The following is a 24,173-nucleotide window of genomic DNA, read 5'->3' on the forward strand; positions in this document are numbered from 1 at the left end:
CTAACAAGGATGAAAGTTCAAGGTACATGATTTAGTACATGTCAAAGTTTGAGGGACATGATTTGGTAGATATCAAAGTTTGGGGAGTATAATTTAGTACATAAACAATAATTGAAATAGTAAAATTGAATGAAATTAGACAAAAGTCCTTAAATTTAACAATCTCCATAGTTCGGGGGGATTTCTAACGGCCAAAAAAGTTCAGGGGGCACGATTTAGTACATGTCAAAGTTCGGGGGGAAAGATTATTAATTAGTAAAAAAAAAATGTAGTCTATTTTAGTAGTTTTTATTTTACCTTTATATTAGTTTTGAACATATGATAGGTATTTAAGAGAACATAAATGTTGCATGCTCTATCTAATTATCAAGTCTCATATAGTTTAATATAATAGCTTTTAGGAATATCACAAGTCAATCGCAACGCGACATGTTGAGGAGATGCTAGGCACTACTGGTGCCTAATAGCAATGCTCTTAAGAGAATGGCTAAAAGGCACGCGGTGCCTAACACCTTCATATGTGTCAATATTGTTATTGGTTTAATTAAATATCATGTTCTATATAGTTTAATATAATAACTTTTAAAGAGTATCGTTAGCCAATCGCAAGACAACATGTCTAGAGGTACTACGCACTATTAGTGCCCAATAGCATTACTCGAGTATTTAAGTATTGTCTACCCTTATAGCACGTTTACTAAATTGCAATCAAAATGGGAATAACAGAATGGCTAAAATGAAAGAGAATAAAGTATTAAACAAACGAAATCAATATTTTATTATGTTGTTTACTAAATTAATTGGAAAAAAAATCAGAATCGTTTTATTTTATTTACATAATTAAGAAAAGTAATTAGAATGGTTTAGATGCATTAAATTACCCTTCACAAAAAATATTTATTTTTTTATTTCTTTATTTTAAAATTAACTTATAAAAATAAAAAAAAAACTAAATTCATAAATAATTAGAGAGTATATATGTTAAAAAATTAAAAAAAATATTTTTTTACCCGTAATGTCAATACTTGACAAATTGGGAAGAGAATTTCTCCCTTACTTTTCTCCTTAATTTAGGTAGGACCCACTAAATTTTTCCATTACTAAGTGAAAGTACACAATTTAATAGAAAATACTCCCTTAAAGCTCATTCCCTTTCTAACAAAGTAATTATGCAATTAATGTTTGCTTTGTGGCTGTTAGTAAAAGTTTTATTTTTAACTCTTTAAGTCTGCTTCTTTTTTTTCCTTGTATTTCTCCCAATAACTACTCTCGCCTTCTTCCTTGTAATTTGGTTTCTTTCTCTGTTCTTTTTCTGCCTCGATGATTGATTTCGTTTTCTTCCTTTAGCCATGATTTTTTTCCTACCTGACATCTAGAATGCTCTCACTGATAGAGAAAGGAAAATTGTTAACATATCTAATGTCCCCATTCCTCCTCCACATTCTTCATCTCATTGCTTGCTTTGCAAGATACACTCTAAAAGGGGTTAAAATCCTAAACAATTAAAGAATTTCATTTTTAAACAATTAGAAGGTAGATTTGCAATTGATATCTTTCCATATGAGTTTGAATCTTATACGATCACTTTTAGTTGTGAAGGTGATTGAGGAGAGTTTTATCCAAAGAACTATAGAAATTTCATAATCAACATGTGTTTTATGCCTACCTAGTTTTGTAATTTGCATAATGCTTCTATGGAATTTATGACTACCACTCTATTTTGGATCCAAGTTCTTCGTTTGCCCTTTTTAGTAAATCTGGGACTTTTGCCTGAGTGATTAGAGACTTGATTAGTAGTTTTATTGAAGTTCATGAGGAATTTTAAATGAAAGATGGAATCCTTTTTTGAGAATACAGATGGGTATTTATGTCTACAAGCTACTCATCCGGGGTCAAATGGTTACTTTTTTGTAGATGGTTGATGAACTATGGCTTGATTATTGCTATGAGCGACTCTTAGACTTTTGTTATGAATGTGGAATAATTGGCCATGTTTTTAATAATTGTCCAATATTCTTAGAAAAGTTGGATGAAGGAATAGATCTGAATCTTCCTTATGGTCCTTGGTTGGAGGGTGTTGCACTTTCAAAGTTCGGATATGACCATTATAGGCAGGATTTTTCTAAGGCGAGGCCTCGAACTTTCGTTACGCGATTGGCTCGTAACACAATTACTCTGATCATTCTTCATACTAGACAACCACCTATTCTTCCTCTCTTGGTCACTAATCATGAAAAGGGGAAAGCCATTGCAGATTCAACCACTAGTGTGGATAATTGCAGCATATCTTGACCCCAATAGAATAATTGCCATTCCATCTTGGTTTCTAAACCAAAAAATCATGTGCGTCTTAAACTTACTGTCATATTCTCTTTAAATATTGTTATTTATATTTCTACATGGGGTGATGTGACATCTATTTGGGTGACACGTGACAAATTTCATGACCTGGATGAAATATTCTACTCTTGGTGAACTGTGCAGAGAGATCTAACACTCAAAGTAAGAAGGAGCTGAACACCCGACTAGCTCCATCATGAAGGCAGCTCGCATTAGTTGACCAGAGGGTGCGAGTTGAACATTTTAAGAGGAGATATCTTGCATATCTCCGTGGCTGAAAGACACGAGAAGATCCATATTCTCATGGGATATGTACGCAATATCAAATAAGAAAGGCAACCTGCCTAGTTCCTCATTTTTCTCATTGGAATTATAGAAAGTAATAGTTTTCTCGCTTTATTTCTACTAATTTCGGGAAACTAATTGATGTAATTAATTTCTATAAATAGTGGAATCATCTCACTATTCAGGGACATAAAATTCTTTCAGAGAAAACACACGAGAAAAAGTTAAATTCAAGAGTGAACTACTCAGGGATCATTGTAAGAGCTTTCGAGGGAGATCAAGTTTCTTGCTTCTCTACTCTTCAGTCAATAAAACTAAAGCGGAGTGGGCTATTACCATCATCAAGGGGATGAACTTCTATAAATTTGGTATTTTCTTTACTTTACATTATTCATATTTGTTATTTTAATTATTCTTAAATCGCTTTAATTTGACTTATTGTCGTTGGTACTTTCATTTAGAGCAAAAAAATACAAGTCTTTGTTTTAAGTCTTTTTTCAAAACACAAGATGGTTGTACAAACACGGAGGGGAAATTAGATTGACACTACTAACCCAATGACTACAGATCCTAATGTCTAGATACCTACAAATCCCAGAGATCCAGTAAAGACAGATCTCGATCCGACTAATTCTCAGCCACTAACAGGCCAATAGACAGTAGGGTAAGGAGTAACCACCCCTCTAGTTGGGTTCACTCTAGGTGTGCAAGAAACTGGAATCACTAGTACTCAGACCGAGTAGATTGCCCCCAATAATGGAATTCCATCTACTACAAATACATAAAGGCCAATCGATGATGACACCGAACTACAGAATTTGCGAGCTACATTAAGGCAAATGCAAGGCCACAATAACAATCTTCATTGCGATCAAAAAGATACTTTAGCAGCTATAAATATTGCCTATTATGAGTAAAGACGCTAGTTTGAATAGTGGAGGGATCGAGAGATGGTAAATATGAGAGCCAAACAAGCAACAATCGATAATCATTCTAGGCAGGCCACTGTACTGATCAAGAGATCCTATCAAGTTACCGGGCAACAGTCAGGGGTAGATACTTACATTCCTACTGAGCTACAGTACGAGCTAGAAGAGCATCTAGCTGGACACACTCATAAAACCCAAGTTAATGAGTTTTCCAATCCACTGTCACAGGGTCAGTCAGTGGGCCACATGGTAGACGAGCAAGTCTTGCCAACTCATTACTTGGGAGGAAATAATTAGGATATTGTCTGTCCTTAGACAAATGTATTGAACTAACCCATAATTCACAATAGGCAGACAAGAAGGCCTCCAAGTGAATCAGTCTTTGACCAATGGGTACTGTTCATGACCTCAGTAATGATTTAAATCGCAGAAGAGGATTAGACGGGCACGACATCCCTCCTATTGTTCAGCCAAATAATACGGATAATTATGTACCAGACCATTTTCTAAGAGGTCCACATGTGACACAAGTCGGTCAACAAGAAGGTTAAGTTAATCCATTGGTGCAAGCCCAAATAGATCAACTTAAGAGTCTTATTTAATGCCTAACCGACCCAAAACACATAGATCTAGAACTTGACCTGACCAGAGGATCACTGTTCTCACCAAAAATCAATGCTCTCGGCCTACAACCCAAGTTCAAAATGCCAACGTGGAAAATATATACGGGCAAAGAGGATCCTTTATGTCACATTAAATATTTTAAAATGCAAATGGACTTACAAGTGGTGAGAGGTGACATACGGTGTAGAGTTTTCTCAGCTACCTTGGCGGAGGTCGCCTATCAGTGTACCTACAAGCTGGCTTCATAGAAATTTTCTTCATGGAACTCCTTCATGGCAGAATTTCACGCGCAATTCTCCTCCTCTAGGCAACTCCCATCTCACTTAAAAGACTTGGTCGAAGTGAAACAAATACTAGGACAACTCTCAAGAGCTTACATCAGTAGATTCATGAATGAAGCTACAAAAAGTGAAGGGATTAACCGAGGAAGGGAGGCTGGCCGCAATCCTAGGAGGTATTGAACCTCTAGGACAATTATAGAAAGACATAAAAAGACTTATTGTAGGGTCAATGATGGAATTCTTGGATCGAGCATACGAATTTATAAAGCTCAAAGAAACAGTTTACTGTAGGGTCAATGCAGACTTACCCTATTTATTTCAGTTCAAATTATATTCATGTTAAATGGTAATTCAAAATTTAATTTATTTCTAAAAATCCCTCCAAAAGTGAAGAATACTCTATGGCGTGCGGGTAAGAACTGCCTTCCTACTCTTTGTATGTTGCAAACAAAGAGAGTTAATGTTAACTCTCTCTGCCCGATTTGTAGAGAGGAAGAAGAGACTATATTACATGCCTTGGTCACTTGCTCACACATAAAACCGGTTTGGGATCGAGTTGGGATTGGTACAAATATCACCCCCGATATCACTCTTTTTCTTGACTGGTGCATTCGGGTTTTTGCGAGTGTAGATTCAAGTAAAAGATGTCTAATTGCAACTCTTTGTTGGGCGATTTGGAGTACACGAAATGATTTTGTTTGGCAAAAAAAGGTGGTAAATGCTGACGGAATTGTAGTGTTAGCTAGAGGTTATCTTGATCAATGGACAAATGCTCAAAGCACTCTCATTGAGTCATCATGGTCTGGTTTTCAGACGGGTGATGGGGTTGAGCAATGGTCCGCTCCAAGCGAAAATAGTATCAAGATCAATGTTGACGCTGCTCTTTTTGAAGATGGAACCAGCCACGGGATCGGTATGGTAGCTCGCGACCATCACGGTTTCCTAATCGAAGGCGGCCCGAACACTTCCAAGTGCTACTCCGGGAAATCGGCCGAAGCAATCGGGGGTCGAGAAGCCTTGAGTTGGATTAAGCGAGAAAAGCGCGTGAAGCTAGCATTGAAACAGATTGTCTCATGGTGGTTCAAGCAATTCGAAGTTCAACTAAAATGTTATCTTTGTTTGGACAAATCATTGATGAGTGTAAACGACTCTCCTCGGAATTAAAGCATGTTTCTATTTTCTTTGTTAAACGATCAGCTAATGTGGTAGCTCACAACTTTGCACGAGCTTCTATATTATTTCCTGGTTGTCTTTTTGGTATGGAGTCTGTTCCTACCGATTTGTTACATTGTCTTGTAACTGAGATTGTTGGTTAATAAAATTATTATTTTCCTTTCAAAAAAAAAAAATTTAATTTATTTCATTTTACATGTATTTTGAATTTTTAAAGGCTTGTTTTTAGCAAGTGGCGTTTAAGTGTTTTTCTTTCACATTTTATAATCTTATCTCTTGTAGTATTCAATATTATTATTTGAATGTTGTTTGGTATCAATTTTTTAATATTATCAATATTATTATTTGAATGTTGCTTAATTAAAATTACATAAAAAGTATGAATGTTGTCCACATCTTATGGAGGTGTTTTTGTAAATAAAGTGTCAATTTATATTTTCTAAGTAATTATTTCATATATTTTTTTCTTTTTAAAAAATTGTACTAAAAATACGCTATATCATATATTTTAAATTTCTTTCTTATTTTAAAGTTTTTTTAAATATATTATTCATGTTCTACATTTATAAAATATTAATTGCTCTAAACATATTTTATTAATTATTTTAGATTTCAATAATTATTTTTGTATGGGAATATATGTATATATTAATATTATATGTTTGAAATAAATAAAATATACAAACAGTTGATGATTAGTCAATTAATCAGGGCAAATGCCCAAAGGGTGGCGGGGGGGCTACTCTCTGAGAGAATGGTCTTCAACTATCCTCTCTTCCTAGAGTTTGGTCTTTTACCTTCCTCTAAGCCTAGCAACTCCTTTTTTCTTTAGTTTTTCCTGTCTGTTTCCTTTCGGTTTTCATCATTGTGTGTTTTTTTTCTGGTGTGTTTTAAATCCTCTAGTGTTCTTAAGTTCCTATCTTTTCCTTGTCATGGGTTTCGATTTTTCTTTCTTGGGTTTTTCCTAGCCGTTTTGCCTTTTTGTCTCTTCTGTTGTGTGTTTGTTGAGAGTAGGGTGTGTGGTTCCTTCTGTCTTTATGTCCTCGGTGTTGGTTTTGTGGGGTAGGGGGATCTGGTTTGGTGAGGGTTGGTGGAGAGTTGTTTGATTGACTGTGCGGTTTTTTTTTTCTCTTGTCCTTTGTGGTTCTCATTTATGGAGCTAGTTAATGCTCTTTGTCCCCTTAATAAAGGAAAAAGTTTCTTTTGTCTTGAAGCTTCTGCCACCCTTTCTCCTAGCTCTTCATCTCTCAAGGCTCTCTCTTCTCTTTGTTTGTATGGCAAAGTGGTGGCACCCATGGTGGTTGATGCTAAGGCCTTAACTGAGGTTGTGACCAGTCGATGGCTTAAGAAGGTGACTGTTTTTTCTCTTGCTGAAGAGTCTTCTATGTTTAACTGTTTTAAACTTGGTTTTGAAAGCGAAGAAGACAGTGAATGGGCTTTGGAGCAGGGGCCATGGTCTTTTAAAGGCCACACCTTTGCTCTTAGAAAGTGGATGCCTAGTGTTGAAGGACCAAGTCTAGTGGAGTATTTAAGATTATGGGTACAGATTCATAATCTTCCTCAAGAATATTTCTCTGTGGCTAATGGAACGCTTCTTGGCGCTACCATTGGTAAAGTCTGCTTGGTGGAGTTCGAAGAAGATAATCCGGCGTCTTGGAACCTATTTCTCAGGGTCCAAGTTGACTTCAATATTGAAAATCCTCTGGTGTCGGGATGCTTTTTCGACTTGGCTTCTGGAGTAAAAAGGTGGATTCAATTCAAATATGAGAAGATTGGTATCTTCTGTTATTTCTGTGGCCGGTTGGGCCACCAAAGGAAGGGTTGTTCTCTGTCAACTCCGGTCACCGTGGCTAATCTTGATGATATTCCTTTTCCCATGTATGGCCCGTGGTTGTCGACCGCGTCAAGATATCACGATGTTTTCTCTAGTGCGGTGTTGAAGCCTTCGGTGGGTGTGGACTCGGTTTCTCCGGTGGTGGCTCTTGAAAGTGCTGGGCCGTCGTCTTTACCCCGGCCGGATGGAGCTAGGCTCGAGAAGGTTGGCTCGAGGCGCGAAGTGACTGTAACTAGTCGGGGTCTCCCTGGGAATGGTCCAGTGATCCAGAGAAAAAAATGGACCCCCAAGAAAGTGACAGCGGAGAGAGAGTTTGTACGAGGTATTTCTGGTTTTGGAAAAAAGATGAATAGGAATTTGAATTTTGGAAAAAGGCCTCCTGAAACTTTTCCTAGGATTGAGCCTTTGACTATGGGAGATAATGTGAGTAACCCGTTGGGTATTTCAATTCCTAATAAGGAGGATGTCTCCTTGAAAAGTGTGCCACCTTTTGCTATAAAGGAGAATTTGTCTTTTGTTTAGGGACATGGGCCTTTTAAAAGAATGGGAAAAAAAGTCTCTATGCAATTTGAAAAAAGAGCTGTTGGTGGGCCTCAGTTAGTGGGCCGTGAGGTTGAAGCTATTCAGGTTATGCTTCTTGATGGGCCGTCTGGGCTGCCTGGGCCGAAGCACATTTGTGTGCAAAAAGAGAAGAAGGGAAGTGATATGGGGTGTGGGCCGGATGGGAAAGTAAATGGTGGGCCTGGTTGTTTGAACTCCAAGGAAGTGGGGCCTGGTGGATCTTTAATTGATTCAAATAATCCAAAAGCTTTTTTTGAAGGGGTCTTTGAGGAAGGGGGCTGCGCTATTCCTAGGCCTATTACGGAAGTTGGGGTTGATGGTGGGCCGCCTCACTTGAGTGTTGGCCATGAGAGTGGTGGGATTAATGTTGTTGCACAGCAAGACTCTTGTATTGGAAGCTTGGCCGTACCCTCTTGTGATGAAGGTCAAGCTTTGTCTAAATTCTTTAAAGCTCAAGAGGAGTTACTTTATGACTTGAAACACTTTGGAAAGCTAGATTTATATGAGATAAAGAGTTTGGGAGGTGACATTGGTGTGTTGACCACTTCGGAAACAAATGAAAGAACAACTCCCTTTAAGAAAAGGAAATTTGAAGGCTCGGCTTCTTTATGTACTAGACCTCACAAGACTATTAGAACTCATCCTGATGTGGTTCGAGATTTTCCATGGGACACTAAAGAGAAGGACCGGGAATCTAAGGTGATTTATGAAGATCCATCAGAAGAAGCGTCTGACTCTATGAGCTGTAATGAAGGAATTATGAAGAACCCGCTGATTGGTTCCTTTGTCATTGAAGACTCTGGCTCCAGCTTATCGGTGTACTCGCAAAACCCTGTGGAGGAGAATGTCAAATCTCCTCCACAGGCGCCATGAGAAGACTCGCCTGGAACTGTAAGGGGTTAGGGCAAACCTCTACAGTTCGTGAACTGAAGTCCCTGATCAAAGCGCGCTCTCCGGACTTTGTTTTTCTGACCGAGCTTAAAGTGGATGCGACTTCTCTGGTACGTATACTTAGATCCCTCCACTTTTATTTTAACATCAATGTACCATCTATTGGTATTGCTGGAGGTATTATTTTGGCTTGGAAAGTTGGCTTTAGTTTTGAATGTATTTCTTGTTCTCGAAATCATATTTCTGGAATTGTTTATTCGGATCCCCCTTCCAATCCGTGGCTTCTCTCTTGTGTTTATGGCCCCCCTTACCTCAACGCTAAGAAAAAGTTTTGGGCGGAGTTAATGGCCCTTGGAGATAGGTTTGGGGGTCCTTGGCTAATTATAGGAGATACCAATTTTGTTCTCAGCAACTCAGAAAGAGAAGGTTCTTCAGGAAGGGACCCTTTTATCCCTTTCATCTCTAATCTTGTTGATTCCAGAGGATTAATCAATCTGTGTATACAAGGCGACAAGATGACTTGGGATAACCACAGGTCAGGGGGCAGTCATGTGAAATCTACTCTTGATAAAGGGATTGTTAATGGAACGTGGATCCAAATATTCCCTAAAGCTGTTATTTGCTCTTCCCAGACGAGCAACTCCGACCATAGACCTCTCTTCCTGGATACTAGTGGTCCTCCCCCTAGCTTCAAGAGATTTTTCAAGTTTGAGGAAGGATGGACGAGGGATGATAGAAGCAAATTTGTAGTTACCAATGCTTGGCGCTCGGTAGCTCATTCTTGGGCTCCAGCCTGAATTTTTAAAAAGGTGGGTGCTACTAGGATTGCGCTTCTGAGTTGGAACAGAACGCAGTATGGTAGGATTGATTGGGTTATTAAAGACCTTGAAAAGCAACTGGATAGTATTCAGCGACTCCCAGCCGGAACCAGGGAGTGGAGGAAGGAATGTGAAATTCGGAAATCGCTGAATGAAATGTTGGCCCGGAAAGAGCTTTACTGGAAGCAGCGAGCTAGGATTTCTTGGCTCAAGGAAGGCGATCGATGCTCAAAATTCTTTTTCCTTACGGCAACAATTCGAGGAAGGAGAAATGCCATTGAGAGTATTTTGAACAAGAACAATGTCTGGATCACGGATAGAGATGCTATTGGCCGTGAATTTACCGACTTTTTCAAGAGTATCTTTGAGGGATCAGACATTGACCAGAGCCTGGATTGCAGGGGTTTGTTTCAGGGGAGGATGTCCCTTCAGGACCAGGAGGGGACTATTCTCTGCCCCTCTCAGGATGAAATAGAGAGTACCTTGTTTGCTATGAACAGTCATAAGGCTCCAGGACCGGATGGAATGTCAGTACTCTTTTTCAAACATTATTGGGAGACTGTGGGGGATGATTTTTGTGAGGCAGTTTCTGATTTTTTCAGGAAGGGTCACATGCATAAAGGAATAAATACTACGAATGTAGTTCTTATCCCTAAGGTCCAGAATCCGAAGAGACCTAGTCAATTTAGACCTATTTCTCTTTGCAACGTTCTTTATAAGGTCATATCCAAAATAATTACAAATAGAATCAAACCAATCTTGCCTTCTATAATATGCCCTACTCAAGTGGCTTCGTTCCGGGAAGAAATATTAAAGATAATAATGTAATAGTTCAGGAGATCATCCACTCGTTCAAACGGAAGAAAGGTAGGGAGGGATTTTTTGCAATCAAAATTGATCTTGTTAAAGCTTATGACAGACTTAGTTGGAGGTTCATTGACCACGTTTTGGATTGTGTTGGCTTCCCTCCGAAGCTGCGCTCTTGGATTTCGCAATGTATTTCCACCACAACACTCAACGTTTGCTTGAATGGGGGCCAGGTTGGAAAGATTACGCTGTCGTGTGGGCTGCGCCAGGGTGATCCCCTCTCCCCTTACCTATTTATTTGCGCTGCAGAAGTTGTCTCGAGACTCTTGGAAGAAACTTTGGGTCAAGGCCATATCCATGGTATAAAACTCTGTAGGGGTGGGCCGACTATTACCCATCTTCTCTTTGCAGATGATCTCATCCTGGTGGGTAGGGCCAATCTAACTGAAGCTACTTGTGTTTGGAATTGCTTGGAGCAGTTTTGCTCTTGGTCTGGACAGAAAGTTAATAAACTTAAAACATCAATATTTTTTAGCAAAAACACCCCTGAGGGCATGAGGAGAGGGATAAAGGGAGCATTGGGCATACAATCACCAGATGGTGCTATTAATTACCTGGGTCTGCCCCTTTTCGGATCTAGGCAGAAGGATGCTGACTTTAACTTTATTCTGGATAATCTCACCTCTAAATTGCAGGGTTGGAAAGCCAAAACGTTATTGAAAGCAGGCTGAGCTACTCTTATCAAGTCTATGAGTTTGTCGCTGCCTGTCTATGCTATGCAAACCACTAAGCTCTCGAGCAGTATGGTCACGAGGGTTGATGGTTTAGTCAGAGATTTCTGGTGGGGTTTTGAAAAAGGAAATCATGGTCTTCATCTAAAAGCTTGGGATAAGTTGTGTCTTCCCAAATCTTTGGGTGGATTAGGATTTAGGAAAACAAAGGAAATGAATCTGGCTTTTCTTGCCAAGTGGGGTTGGAATTTGCTGAAAGGCTCCCAATCTTAATGCTGCAAAATCTTAGAAGCCAAGTACCTAAAAGGGAAGAACTTTCTCAAGTGTAGCTACAGGGATTCCGATTCCTGGTTTTGGAAAAACGTCGTCAAAGCCAAATCCATTTTAAGGAAGGGGGCTTGTAAAGTTGTAACAAATGGAAGGACGACTAGCATTTGGAGGGACCCCTGGATTCCTCACTTGCAAGGATTTATTCCGAAACCTAAGGAAGGGGTCTCAACTAATGATCTATGTGTTGATGACCTATTACTTGATAATGGAGATTGGAACATCCCAAAGCTAAATGGCTTATTTGATAAAGAAACTGTGTCTGCAATTGCTAAAGGGGGAACGCCCTCTGGACAAGGGGATGATAGATGGGTCTGGACACTGGATAGAAGTGGCCAGTTTACAAGCAAATCTGCTTATTTGTCTCAAGCTCTAGAGAGAACTCATCGTAGTGAGGTTGCCTCAGCACTTTGGAACAAGTTATGGAACAGTAGAATATTGGAAAGGCATAAGATCCTTTGGTGGTGCATCCTTTCCAATGCGCTCCCAATTAGAGCTGTGATTAGTAAGCGGTTCCACATTGAGGATACCTATTGCCCCTTGTGTGGCTTGGGGGAGGAATCCATGGAACACATGTTCTTGTCCTGCGAAGTGGCGATGCACTTATGGCGTTCTTCACCGTGGGGCATCTACCCTATTTGCAATACTGGGATTCGAATGTGGGATTGGGTCAAATTTATCTGGAATCTAAATTCTAGGGGGATCCGAGTGGAAGAAGTTTTCCTGTATGCTTCTATTGTTGTCGAAATTATCTGGAAAGTGCGAAATGATTTAATACATAACAACTCTCAGCTAAATGTGTTGAAATGCATTGACCAGGTTTGTAATTCTTATGCAGAACTTCATGATACTCTCTTACCTTGCCCTTCTCCATCTTTGAGGGGCTCCTGGAAGCCGCCACCTCAAGATTGGATAAAACTTAATTGTGATGTAAGGGTGGGATCAGAAAGTATGTGCTTAGCGGTGGTAGCTAGAAACCATCTCGGTAAGGTGGTTCGGATACACACGGATCGGTTGGACTTCTCAGATGCTTTGTGTGGAGAAGCAGCGGCTTGTTGTGCAGCGGTTTCTTTGGCTCTGGAGGAAGGTTTTAAGTTTGTTTTGATTGAGAGTGACTCGAGATTAGTTATCAATGCTATCAATGGGACGGAGTCTCATTGGGCAATTGACAATTATATCTCATTTTGTGCTAAGTCATCTCCTGCTTTTATTTGTTGTAATTTTGAGTTTGTTAGTAGAACTTGTAATTTTGCAGCCCATAATGTGGCAAACTGGGCTTTTATTCACAAGTTGTATGGGATTATTCCGGTTTCTTCGGTTCCGGAGAACATTTTATGTAATGACCGCGAGGTCTAACTTTATTTAGTAATGGTACGAATACGCTTATTTTCAAAAAGAAATAAATAAAATATAATAAATTTTTAAAAAAGTATTTGGTGATGCATTTTAAAAAAGTTGTATAGTTTAAAAACAAGCACCTTCAATAGAATTGCAAATAAGTGATACAAATGCAAAATATATCTCATTTTGTCAGAATTCGATTCCAATAGTGTATTAAATTGTGATGCTAATATCTCACATAACAAAAAATTATTTAAATTTAAATCACAATATAGCATGATGCAAAATTTAAATCACAATAAATACGATGCTTTTTTACTATTATGCTCTTTTTAACATTTTATTATTAAAATTTAGTTGACATGCTAACTTACATTAAATAACTTTCTTAATTATTATTATTTTATTATTAAATTTTATATTTACTTTTTTATTATTATTATAATTTTATATTTTTAATAAATTATGAGATAAGCATTACATATTAAATTTTGTATACAATTATGCATTGAAGTATAATAGTAAAAGTTGATACAAAAATGTTATTAACTATATTTTGTGCCAAATATAGATCAACTTTTAAAAATGTGCTGTAAAATAATAAAAAAAAATAAAGTTTTAGTGACATATTTTAAAGGATAGAATAAAGAAGTGAAGTGCTCTAAGCTATATTATAACTTTGCAATAAGTATATTTATTTGAGATGCTCTACCATGTGTCTAATGAATATGATCATCCAAATAATCAAGTCAATTCACCAATCATTACAATTGAGTGATTTCTTCATCTTCTACAAGTGGAATTGTTCTCCTTACTATCACATTCATTGGATTCCCTGCATATAGAGATACATAAAATTGTTATTTTAACCTACAAACTAGCAATGTTCTTTGTCAAATACTCGAACATATGATAAAATGAAAAACTCTACCTTCAATGTGTTTAGCTGTTTGCATACAAATCGCAGCATAATGAGAATTAGCCAAGTCCAGAAGTGCAAACTGGCAATTGCTTGTTAGAGTACTGAGATTATCAACAGGCTCAACAGCAATATCAGGTACCTGATGCAGTAGTTCAAAACACAAAAAAGCTCAAACTCTTGAAAGAATCTGAGTGGCATATTTGGAATCATCATATCCTAATCAGTAATCACCTAATCTTATGAATCAAACAATGTCATGTATTTTTAAGGCATAACATGATTTCGATCTTTATCAGTAATGACAGCATATCAAACATACCTTATTATCGGAAACCTTTAAAAGGTTGCTTTTTTCTTTAGTTATAGGAGACCTAAATTGAATGGTAAATGTGTTAAATGGGGCAGCTGAGAAACCCCTCCCCAAGGCTTTAACATATGCCTCCTGAAAAAGAAAATTAATGCCTTAAACAGCTTGACAAAACAACATTTTTTGTAATAAGGGACAATTGAGTTCCCATTACTACAATAATTTATTCCCATTACTGGTTTACAAACCTTACAGCTTAATATCAATAAATTTCACAGCAAATTGGTAACACTCATAATGCAATCTCAGCACTTCTAAAGTATGTCAACAGAAAGAATAAAGACAACATATTTAAATAAAATATATTTAATGCATTATTATACCAGCTTACCAACCTTAAGAGTCCAAAGCTTTAAAAACTCCTGACGCTGGATTTCAAGATCTGTAATAGCAGCCAAATGGTCCAATTCATGGGAAGAAAAGTATCTCCGAGCAAAAGCTAAGACATTATTCTTTAATTTCCGTTTCTTCTCTTCAACATCAATACCAATCTACATTTAGATCATTAAATTAGATTGCTCAAAGCTAGTCTTTCACAATAACAACATACAAAAATTTTAGAAAGTTAAAAGGAAATTCGAACAGTTAATAACATAAAAAAAAACACTTACAGGCATCTCTGCAGATACACCACAAGCTATTAAACAAGAAGTGTGCGAGATATTGAAATGCAGTGGTGGTGGCTGCCAATCAGCAATTTGCCAGTCTACCTACTCAAGCTATAGGAAAATATTAAAAGAGTACAAAACAAATACACTGAACAGGAAAAGATTAGTAAGATAAATGAGAAGACAGCAAAACAATTTCCACCATACAACATTGATAGCAAGAAAAAGAAACCCACCTCAGGCTTCCCATAACTGTTCTTCCTGAACTTCAAGGATTCTGGACTAACATGAGCATTGGTCTGATCTAGGAAGAAACAAAATTTCTCAGATATACACACTAACCTCCATTCAATGCATATAAGAAAGTTATCAGCAGTATGAGAAAACCTACATATCTAGCAATGGTAGTGCGAACCAAAGCTCGAGCAAGCACAGCCGTTTTCCTGAGTTGATCCCCACTCATACTCACAACATTATCTTTCTCACATGGTGATAAAAGCTCCAAGTATTTATTCATAAGGCTTTGACTCCGTACTTCATCAGGTAAAACATACCAAAAATGGGTTTCCCTGCACAACACCAAGACTCAAACACATTCAACCAAAACTAGAACTTGACAATGTTGTTCAGAGGACTCATGATGAATACTGTTTCTTACATTGGAGATGGAAGCTGTAATGGCACCAAAGGGGATGAGGCAAAAGAGAAACTCTTCTGGAAGCAATGAAAATTCATTGTAAAACACCGTCTGTGCTGAGACAATAACATGCATACTTTGGGGGCAAAGGCTAATTCTCCCAACAAGTAACCACCAGAATATTCTGAAAAATCATCCAGAGCTTTGAATTTTAGAGAAAAAATTTCTTTTTTAATAAGATAATTTTTCAAAAATCAACAATGACTCACATTCTTACATACCCAAACACTTTCAAAAAAGTTTATAAATATTTTAAACAATCAATAGTAAGAGCTTAACATCATAACAAGATACAACAAAGAAGAACGAACCCATTCAAATTCAAAAGTCAAGCCGATAATGCAATAAATTCAATACCCACACATTATTTGAAGATGATCAACCTCAGCTTCATACACGGCTACACCCTTAGAATGTCCATGGAGCATTAAACATGAAATTAATTATCAAACAAATCCCACAGCCAAACAGAGTATTCAATCATTTCATCAGAAATTTCTAACAATTCTTTCAAACATATTCAAATGATTATTATCTAATAGATTAAAATCATCATCATCAAACAAAATTCAATCTACCAACCTCAATAACAGCGACAGCGAAGATCAAACTAAAGAGAGAGACTGACCGGAGCCCGAACCACCGAGGAGAGGGAAAGTGAGAGAAAATATGAGCACAGTATTTTAGGTTATATTTACAAGCTTATGCAATTTTTAAACATCTTTACAGATATAACCACTTTAAAATATTACTCAAATTTAAGATAAATATCATTGAAATTTTTTAGAGAAAAAATTATACTATAAATATAAATATGACACATTTAAATTTGACCAATTTATATAGTATTTTTTTTCATTTTTAGGTCTTTTTATAGTATCTGATATGCCATATATATATGTAAATTAGGTTTTCAAACATCAATAAATTTTGGGTTCATGTGTACTATATCTTATCTCAATAAACTAGTAATACTTCCAATGAGATGCTGATATATGAAATATCATGTAACCAAACTAAATGCTAAGTGATAGCATATTTGCAATTATAACAGCTGTATATGAACTCAAAGTCTCAAAACTAACTTTTGGTTTCTAATGTCGTTTTTTTATATACTTAATATTGATTATTATCTCATTATTTAGAAGCAAATGATCATCTGAACTTTTCTAAGAAAGTAAGTAATAGCAATAAAAATTTGACTAATTAGGATTTTTGTCCCTTGAAGTTTGACATCTATCAAATCATACTCTTTGAACTTTTCAAACCGTAAAAAATTCCACCTAAATTATTAAAATTGTTAGATTTAAGGACTTTTGTTCAATTTCATTCAATTTTTCTAATGTGGCGATTGTCTATGTACTAAATCATGTCTCCCAAATTTTGATATCTACTAAATCATGTCCTTAAATTTTAATATGTAGCAAATGTACCCTTAAATTTATATACACGTTAGATTTTCTTTAGTAAAATTGGACAAAAGGCTTTAAATCCAACAATCACAATAGTTCGAAGGAATTTTTAATGACCTAAAATGTTCAGGAGGCATAATTTGGTAAATGTCAAAATTCGGTAAGTAAAATTCTAGCCTAAAAATTTTGTACTACATTCTCAACTTACAAAGTGGGTGTGGGTGTACATTAAAGTTTTGGCTATAAACAAATCAGGGGTCAGCAATTTTTGGCTCAATAATATTATTCCTTAAAAAATAACTAATTAAAAGAAATCTTCATGATATCCTGCAATGCAAGTTAGTTGATGAACTCCAAACATTTTGCAAGAAATTTCTATTACAAGTAAATGAATCAGAAAATATAGAATAAAAGCAAATAAGTAATTTTCTTTCAACTTTGCCCATGTACATGGTATATAAATCGAACTATAAACGAGAGAGAGAAGCAAGGAACCTTATCGAAGTTGGAAGTGGAGAGAAGCGGCGGCTATCTTGAGTAGCGAGAATCGTTAAAGGTAAGTTCAGGGCAGTAGCTATGGCTTTTCGTGATTATTCTTTGGTGGGTTTTTGGTAAATAGGTAAGTGGTTATTCGCTCTGTAATGATATAAATAATAAAGATTAATTCAAATGATGGATTAGAAGCTTTCTACAATGATATGAGTATGAGATCATAACCTATCTCAATGAACTCAATGGAAATGCAACACTCTAAACTATGAACTGTAAACATAAATTGAAAGGGCACCACACCCTAGAAGAGAGATTAAATGAAGATTATTAAAACAAAAATGGTTCCCTAAGCCTGACCTGCGTGAGAGAGAGAGCGTTGGAGGTCGTTCCAGTGGGTGAGGGGAAGCAATTAGGGTCGGCGCCGGCAGTGTGAGGGCCTGAGAAGAAGACTGTGACCGTGGTGGCGTGATGGCGAGTGAGAGAGAAAGTCGATTCAGCTCAGAGAGAGTAGATTGAAGATGGAGATTGGAGAGGGGTTAGGGAAAAAACTAGAGAGAGGATTTGTATTTGTTGGTTTTTATAAGTAACATTTTTATTTTAAAATTTTGTTTTTAAGATTTTGTTTTTAAAAGACAAAAAAAAAAAAGTATTGTATAATCACTTTTAATTTTTTAATTTTAAAGATAAAAGATAAAAGTATATTTTATAATTTTTATTTTTATTTGTTGATTTTATTTAAGTTGGATTTGAGGTTTGAAGTTGAGTTTGAGGCTGAGATAGAGGTCAAGTTGAGTCTGGGTTCCAAGGTCTAGGTTGGGATCGGAGTTTAAAATATTAATGAAGAAAAAAAATTATTATTTAAAAAAAAAAATTAAAAGTGATTTTTTTTTTCAATTAAAAAAAAATTAAAAAGTATAAATAATTTTATAAAATATGATTTTAGAAAATACTTTTACTTTCTTAATTTAAAAACAAAAAACAGATTAAAAAAGTGATTTATAATTTTACCCCATAAACTTGTTTTAATTAATAAAGTCGTCGACCACTAAAAAATTATTACAAATGTCTTTTAATTGTATTTTATTTTTCTAAAACACAAAATTTTATATAATAATAATGTTTTTTTTAAGGGTAATCTAATAATAGGTTAGATAAAAAAAATAGTTACGCAAGAAGTGGAGTGTTCTTTCATATAAGAAAACTTATTGTCTATCTTAAGAACATGATTCGTCAATTCACGAGTCGCAACATTAATATTGCCATTAACATGTAAGAGATGACTCTCAAAGATACACAATAAGACTTTAATATCAATCATACCAATATTAAGGACAATAAATTTAACAAGAACATACCAATACTAAGGATAACTCATTCTGGTACATCTTGGCCACCTTCATCCTAACAAAAGAATTAAAACTGGTGATAAATCATCACCAGTTTCTTGGTGATTTTTTCTGTAATTTTTCCAGCGATAATGCTAATTTCAACGACTTTTTCGGCGTCAGCGGCAACTCCAACGACTTTTCGGCACCGATAGTTACTCCGATGACTTTTCTGGTGCCGACAGCGAACTCTGATGACTTTTCCGGCATGAGTGACAACTCCGACGATCACTGTAGTTTCATTTGTTTTATTTTTTTTTAAAAAAAATAAATATATAGGGAATTTTAATATTTTTTTTTATGGTAATTCGATCCCATATACGTTAAGTTTTTATTTGTTATGAATCTTAAATTCAAATTCTCCTTTTAATGTTATATATGATTTTTTTTTTTAAAAAAAAAAACCATATTTTTAATTTGATTGGTTAGATAATGTTATATTTAGTAGCATTTACTTTTTATGTCGTATTTATCATAACATTAATAATTTGGGAAATTTTCATAAATATGGGAATTGATGGTATAGTTTACTTTTTGTTATGGCATAAATAAATAACACTATAGGGTTATGGGTTTTTTTTTATTTTTTTACATTTATATGAGTTTTTTTTATGCCAAATTTTTGTAAAAAAAAAGTAAAAATCCCATAATTATAAAACAACAATAAGTTTTGCCGGAAAAGTCACCGGCACCAGAAAAGTCGACGGGAAAGTCGTCGAAAAAATCACGGTCACCGGAAAAGTCATCGTGGCCGGAAAATCAACAGAAAAGTCAACGTTGCGCGCTAAAGTAAACGTCCTTGGAAAAGTCACCAAAGTAAATATCTCATATATAACTAAAAATATAACCGGTTATATGAATAAAAATTAATAACTCAAACCGGTTATAATTGAAATATAACTGGTTCTGTAACATAATAAATAAATATAAATAACATAAAATAACTCAAACCAGTTCTAACAGTGTTATAATGAACAAAAACAAATAACACGAAAGAACTCAAACTGGTTATAACTAAAATATAACCGGTTATATAACATAATGAATACAAACAAGTAACACACAATAACTCAAACCGATTACAATTAAAAACAAAGAATAAATCAGTTCCTAAAACACTGAAATATAAATTAAAGACAAAACTAGTTTCACAATAAAATACTTCATAACACATAATACCTCATAAAATCGATTATAATTTTTTTTAAAAAAAAAGTGGGAATTAAATGTCTCGGATATAATAAAAATAGAACCGGTTCTATAACATAACGAATAAAAATAAATAACACAAAATAACTCGAACCGGTTATAATTAAAATATAACCGGTTCTGTAACATAATGAATAAAAATAAATAACACAAAATAATTTAAACCAGTTATAATTAAAATAGAATTGGTTCTATAACAGTGTTATAATAAATAAAAATCAATAACACAAAATAACTCAAAACCGATTATAACAAAAATAGAACCGGTTATATAACATAATGAATACAAACAAGTAACACACAATAATTTAAACCGATTACAATTAAAAAATAAAGGGAAAATCAGTTCCTAAAACACTAAAACATAAATTAAAAACAAAACTAGTTTTACATCTTAACACATAATACCTCATAAAACCGATTATAATTTTTCTTAAAAGGTGAGGATCAATTTAAAAAAATACTGAAGCATAAATATGAAAAGAACCAGCTCCGTAATAAAATAAATGACACAAATAATAACATACAATAATTAGAAATATAATATAAAAAAACCAATTATATTTATCAACTAGTTAAAAATTTGAGAAAAAAAAACTAGCTTCGTAAAGCAACTAAGATAAAAACTCACACACAAAAACCAGTTAAATAAAACAAATCAATAAAAAACTGGTTCCTTAAATTAACAAAATAAAAAATCAGTTCTTGAAATAACTAAATTAAAAACTAGTTTCTAAAATAAATAATTCAAGAATTAATTTTTGAATTGATTAAATAAAAAACCAGATGACATAAATTAAAATAGACCCGGTTCCACAATAAAATAACTAAAAATAAATAACACACAATAACTCAGAAACCGGTTATAATTTAAAAATAGAACTAATTTTATAACATAATGAATAAAAATAAATAACACAAAATAACGCAAATCTGTTATAATTAAAATATAAATAGTTTTGTAACATAGTGAATAAAAACAACTAACACAAAATAACTTAAACAAGTTATAATTGAAATAGAATCGGTTCTATAACAGTGTTATAATGAACCAATTTAATAACAATGTAATAATTAATAAAAACAAATAACACAAAATAACTTAAACCGGTTGTAACTAAAATAGAACCGGTTATATAGACATAATGAATAGTATTTTTGAGGTAGATATGGCATGTGTGTAATTATTTGGTGGGTTGGAGCATGTTGAATAAATGTTTTTATTTAAGCTATTTTATTTAACTGATTTTTGTGTGTGAATTTTTATCTTAGTTGCTTTACGGAAATAATTTTTTTGTCTTAAATTTTTAACTAGTTGATAAATATACGGTTTTTTTTTATATTATATTTGAGTTATTGTGTGTTATTATTTGTGTTTATTTATTTGTTATGGAACTGGTTCTTTTTATATTTATGCCTCAATATTTTTTAAAATTGATCTCTATTTTTTTTAAAAAAAAAAATTATAATCGGTTTTATGAGGTATTATGTTATGAGGTCTTTTTATTGTAGAACTAGTTTTGTTTTTAATTTATGTTTTAGTGTTTTAGGAACTGATTTCCCATTTATTTTTTAATTGTAATCGGTTTAAATTATTGTGTGTTACTTATTTGTATTCATTATATTATATAAGTGGTTCTATTTTAGTTATAACCGGTTATAATTTAATTATAATTAGTTTGAGTTATTTTGTTTTATTTGTTTTTATTCCTTGTATTACAGAACCAGTTATATTTCAATTATATCCGGTTCTATTTTTGTTTATATTTGAGACATCTACTTCTGGTGACTTTTTCCGGCGACGGTGACTTTTCCGACGACGATGACTTTTCCGGCGAAAGTGTTTTTTCGGCGACTTTTCTGGCATCGATAGTTTTTCCGGCGCCAGTGACTTTTTCGGCGACTTCTCCGTCGCCGATGAATTTTTCGGCCAAACTCATTATTGTTTACAAATATGGGATTTTCATCTTTTTTTACAAAAATATGGCATGAAAACCCATATAAATGTAAATAAACAAAAAAAAAAAAAATCCATAACCACTTAGGTTTATTTATTAATGTCATAAAAAAGTAAACTCTTAAAATTTTTCCATATTTTAAGTAATTTTTACTAATAATTTTTCTCATATTATTGAAAATAGCCCAAATTTTTATGTAGTATACTCCTTAAAGGAATGTTCTGGTAAATTTTCTTATCTGTTTTGTTATTTAAAAAAAAATAATTTAATTTTTTTTATAATTATGTACGTTATAATTATTTAAGACCACATGTAAATTTTTAAAAAAATTTAAATAATATATACTGTCAAAAATAAGATTCAAATATTTAGTTATCATGCATATAAAAAAATAAACTATTTTATTACCTCTAATCAAATCTCACTTTAGAATTTTGGATTTCGATCGGGTAAATAATATTTTAGACTCTGTGTTTTGCAAAAGTTACCAATTAGACCCTTTGTTTTGTTAAATGATAAAATAGACCTTATATTTTGAAAAATGGTATAAATAGGACCCTGAACTGATTTTTTGTCAAAATAAAATTTAATAATAATTCGATCTAAATATCTTATAACAAAACTGTTTACATTTTCTGAATCTGTTTGTGTTAGGAATTGTCTTCAAGTTGGCTATATTAAAAAAAAAGTGTCGAAAATTAAGCTCACGGTCCTATTTTTACTATTTTAGAAAATACAAGTCTATTTTATCATTTAACAAAATAAAAAGTCAAATCTATAATTTTTGCAAAATACAGAATTTAAAATATTTACCCTTTGGATCCCTCTCCTTTATTACCGAGGTAGCCTCAATGGCTTCTTTTAATGAACTTATTCAATGCAAGCGATGGTGAATCGTTGACGGGTTAGCTGAAGTGGGGACCCATTCATTGAATTATTACCAACTCACTCAGTGCCTCTACTTATGTTTATCAAAAAAAATAAATAAATCTCATTGCTAGTAATTATTTGTATGGTATAAATAAATGCAAATACATTATATGCTCAATCTTAATTTATATATTGCCTGTCAAAAAACAGAAAAATTGGGATGAAGTAGTTGATGGAATAATTGTAATATTTTAGAAAATAAGGTGGAGTTGGATAATATTTTTATTTTTTAAATTATTTTATTTTTAAAAAATAAAAATATATTCTATAACTCATTTTGTTTTTTAATTTTAAAATAAAAGCGTAAATTTTATTTTTAGTTTTGTTTTTATTTAAATTATGTCTAGATTCAAGTTAAAGTCTGAATTTAGGATTAGGTCCGGAGCTGACATCGGAACCGGGGCCAAAATTGGGTACGAGTCTCGAGCTTGAGTTTGGGTTCGTGTCCAGGATCCAGAGTTTGGGCCGGGTCCATTTTCCAAGTCAGTGTCGAGGGTCTAGGTCCAAAATATTGATGAAAGAAAATACAAAAAGACTATAATTAAGAAAAAAAATCTATTTAAATTTTTTTGGAAAGGGGCTTTTTTTTTTAATAATTTCCAAAAATTTTATTTTTATTTTTCAATTAAAATGTAAAAACAATTTGATAGAATATATATATATTTTTTTTTTAAAAAAAAATTACCTTTCTACTTAAAAAACAAAAAAAAAATTAATATCCAAAGTTAGTTTATAACTGTTTGGGGTGCTCTAAGACTAAGATGTCACCTTGTATGATACTAGTTATATAAGAGTATCTCCAATGAAGTGTAAATAAGTGGTGAAAAGTTAAAATATAGCTCACTTAACAAAAAGTGTACTCTAATAGTGTGCTAAAAAGTAAAGTAAATTCGGCACGTTGTAAATTTTGTGCCAAATTTAGCACAATATTTGCTATGATGTAAAATTTACACCACAATAAATGTACTATTTTTTCATTTACGTTTATGTCATTTCTATTATTTTATTAGTATATTTAACTATCACATTAAATTATGAAACATTTATATTATTTTTTTATTATATTATATATTAAAATAATAATAAAATTGATTATAAAGTTATTAGATTTATTTTTTTTAATATAATATTAATTTTACATCAAAATTTTGCAATTGTGTATTAGAGCACAAAGTTAAAATTTAGTATAAATTTACCACAAAATTATTTTTTGTGCTAAAAAAAATACAATTTTTACATTTTCCATTGAAC

At 33.8% G+C, this 24,173-nt stretch overlaps 2 protein-coding genes across 9 annotated transcripts; one reads left to right on the forward strand and one right to left on the reverse strand.

Moving 5' to 3' along the window:
* The first annotated feature begins 8,896 nt into the window (after positions 1-8,896).
* On the forward strand, positions 8,897-9,715 carry LOC133030434 (uncharacterized). Its single transcript, XM_061103173.1, has one exon. It carries the CDS (start codon positions 8,897-8,899, stop codon positions 9,713-9,715), a length of 819 nt encoding a protein of 272 aa, XP_060959156.1.
* A 3,871-nt stretch (positions 9,716-13,586) lies between these two features.
* LOC115699247 (uncharacterized) lies at positions 13,587-18,016 on the reverse strand. Of its 8 annotated transcripts, none has more exons than XM_061102475.1 (12): positions 17,798-18,016; positions 17,444-17,584; positions 16,119-16,159; positions 15,898-15,943; positions 15,498-15,660; positions 15,231-15,408; positions 15,076-15,138; positions 14,843-14,941; positions 14,567-14,722; positions 14,184-14,306; positions 13,874-14,003; positions 13,587-13,777 (listed from the first exon to the last, which is right to left on the reverse strand). In XM_061102475.1, the coding sequence occupies exons 5-12, from the start codon at positions 15,605-15,607 to the stop codon at positions 13,707-13,709; spliced, it is 930 nt and encodes a 309-aa protein (XP_060958458.1). In that variant the 5' UTR covers positions 15,608-15,660; positions 15,898-15,943; positions 16,119-16,159; positions 17,444-17,584; positions 17,798-18,016; the 3' UTR covers positions 13,587-13,706. The 8 variants fall into 8 exon arrangements, with proteins under 8 accessions (XP_060958458.1, XP_060958461.1, XP_060958455.1 ...); XM_061102478.1 differs by having other exon boundaries at positions 15,894-15,943; XM_061102472.1 differs by having other exon boundaries at positions 15,848-15,943.
* Between the last annotated feature and the right edge of the window lie 6,157 nt (positions 18,017-24,173).

Source organism: Cannabis sativa, chromosome 8 (genome assembly GCF_029168945.1).
Source record: "Cannabis sativa cultivar Pink pepper isolate KNU-18-1 chromosome 8, ASM2916894v1, whole genome shotgun sequence".
Classification (NCBI taxonomy): Eukaryota; Viridiplantae; Streptophyta; class Magnoliopsida; order Rosales; family Cannabaceae; genus Cannabis; species Cannabis sativa.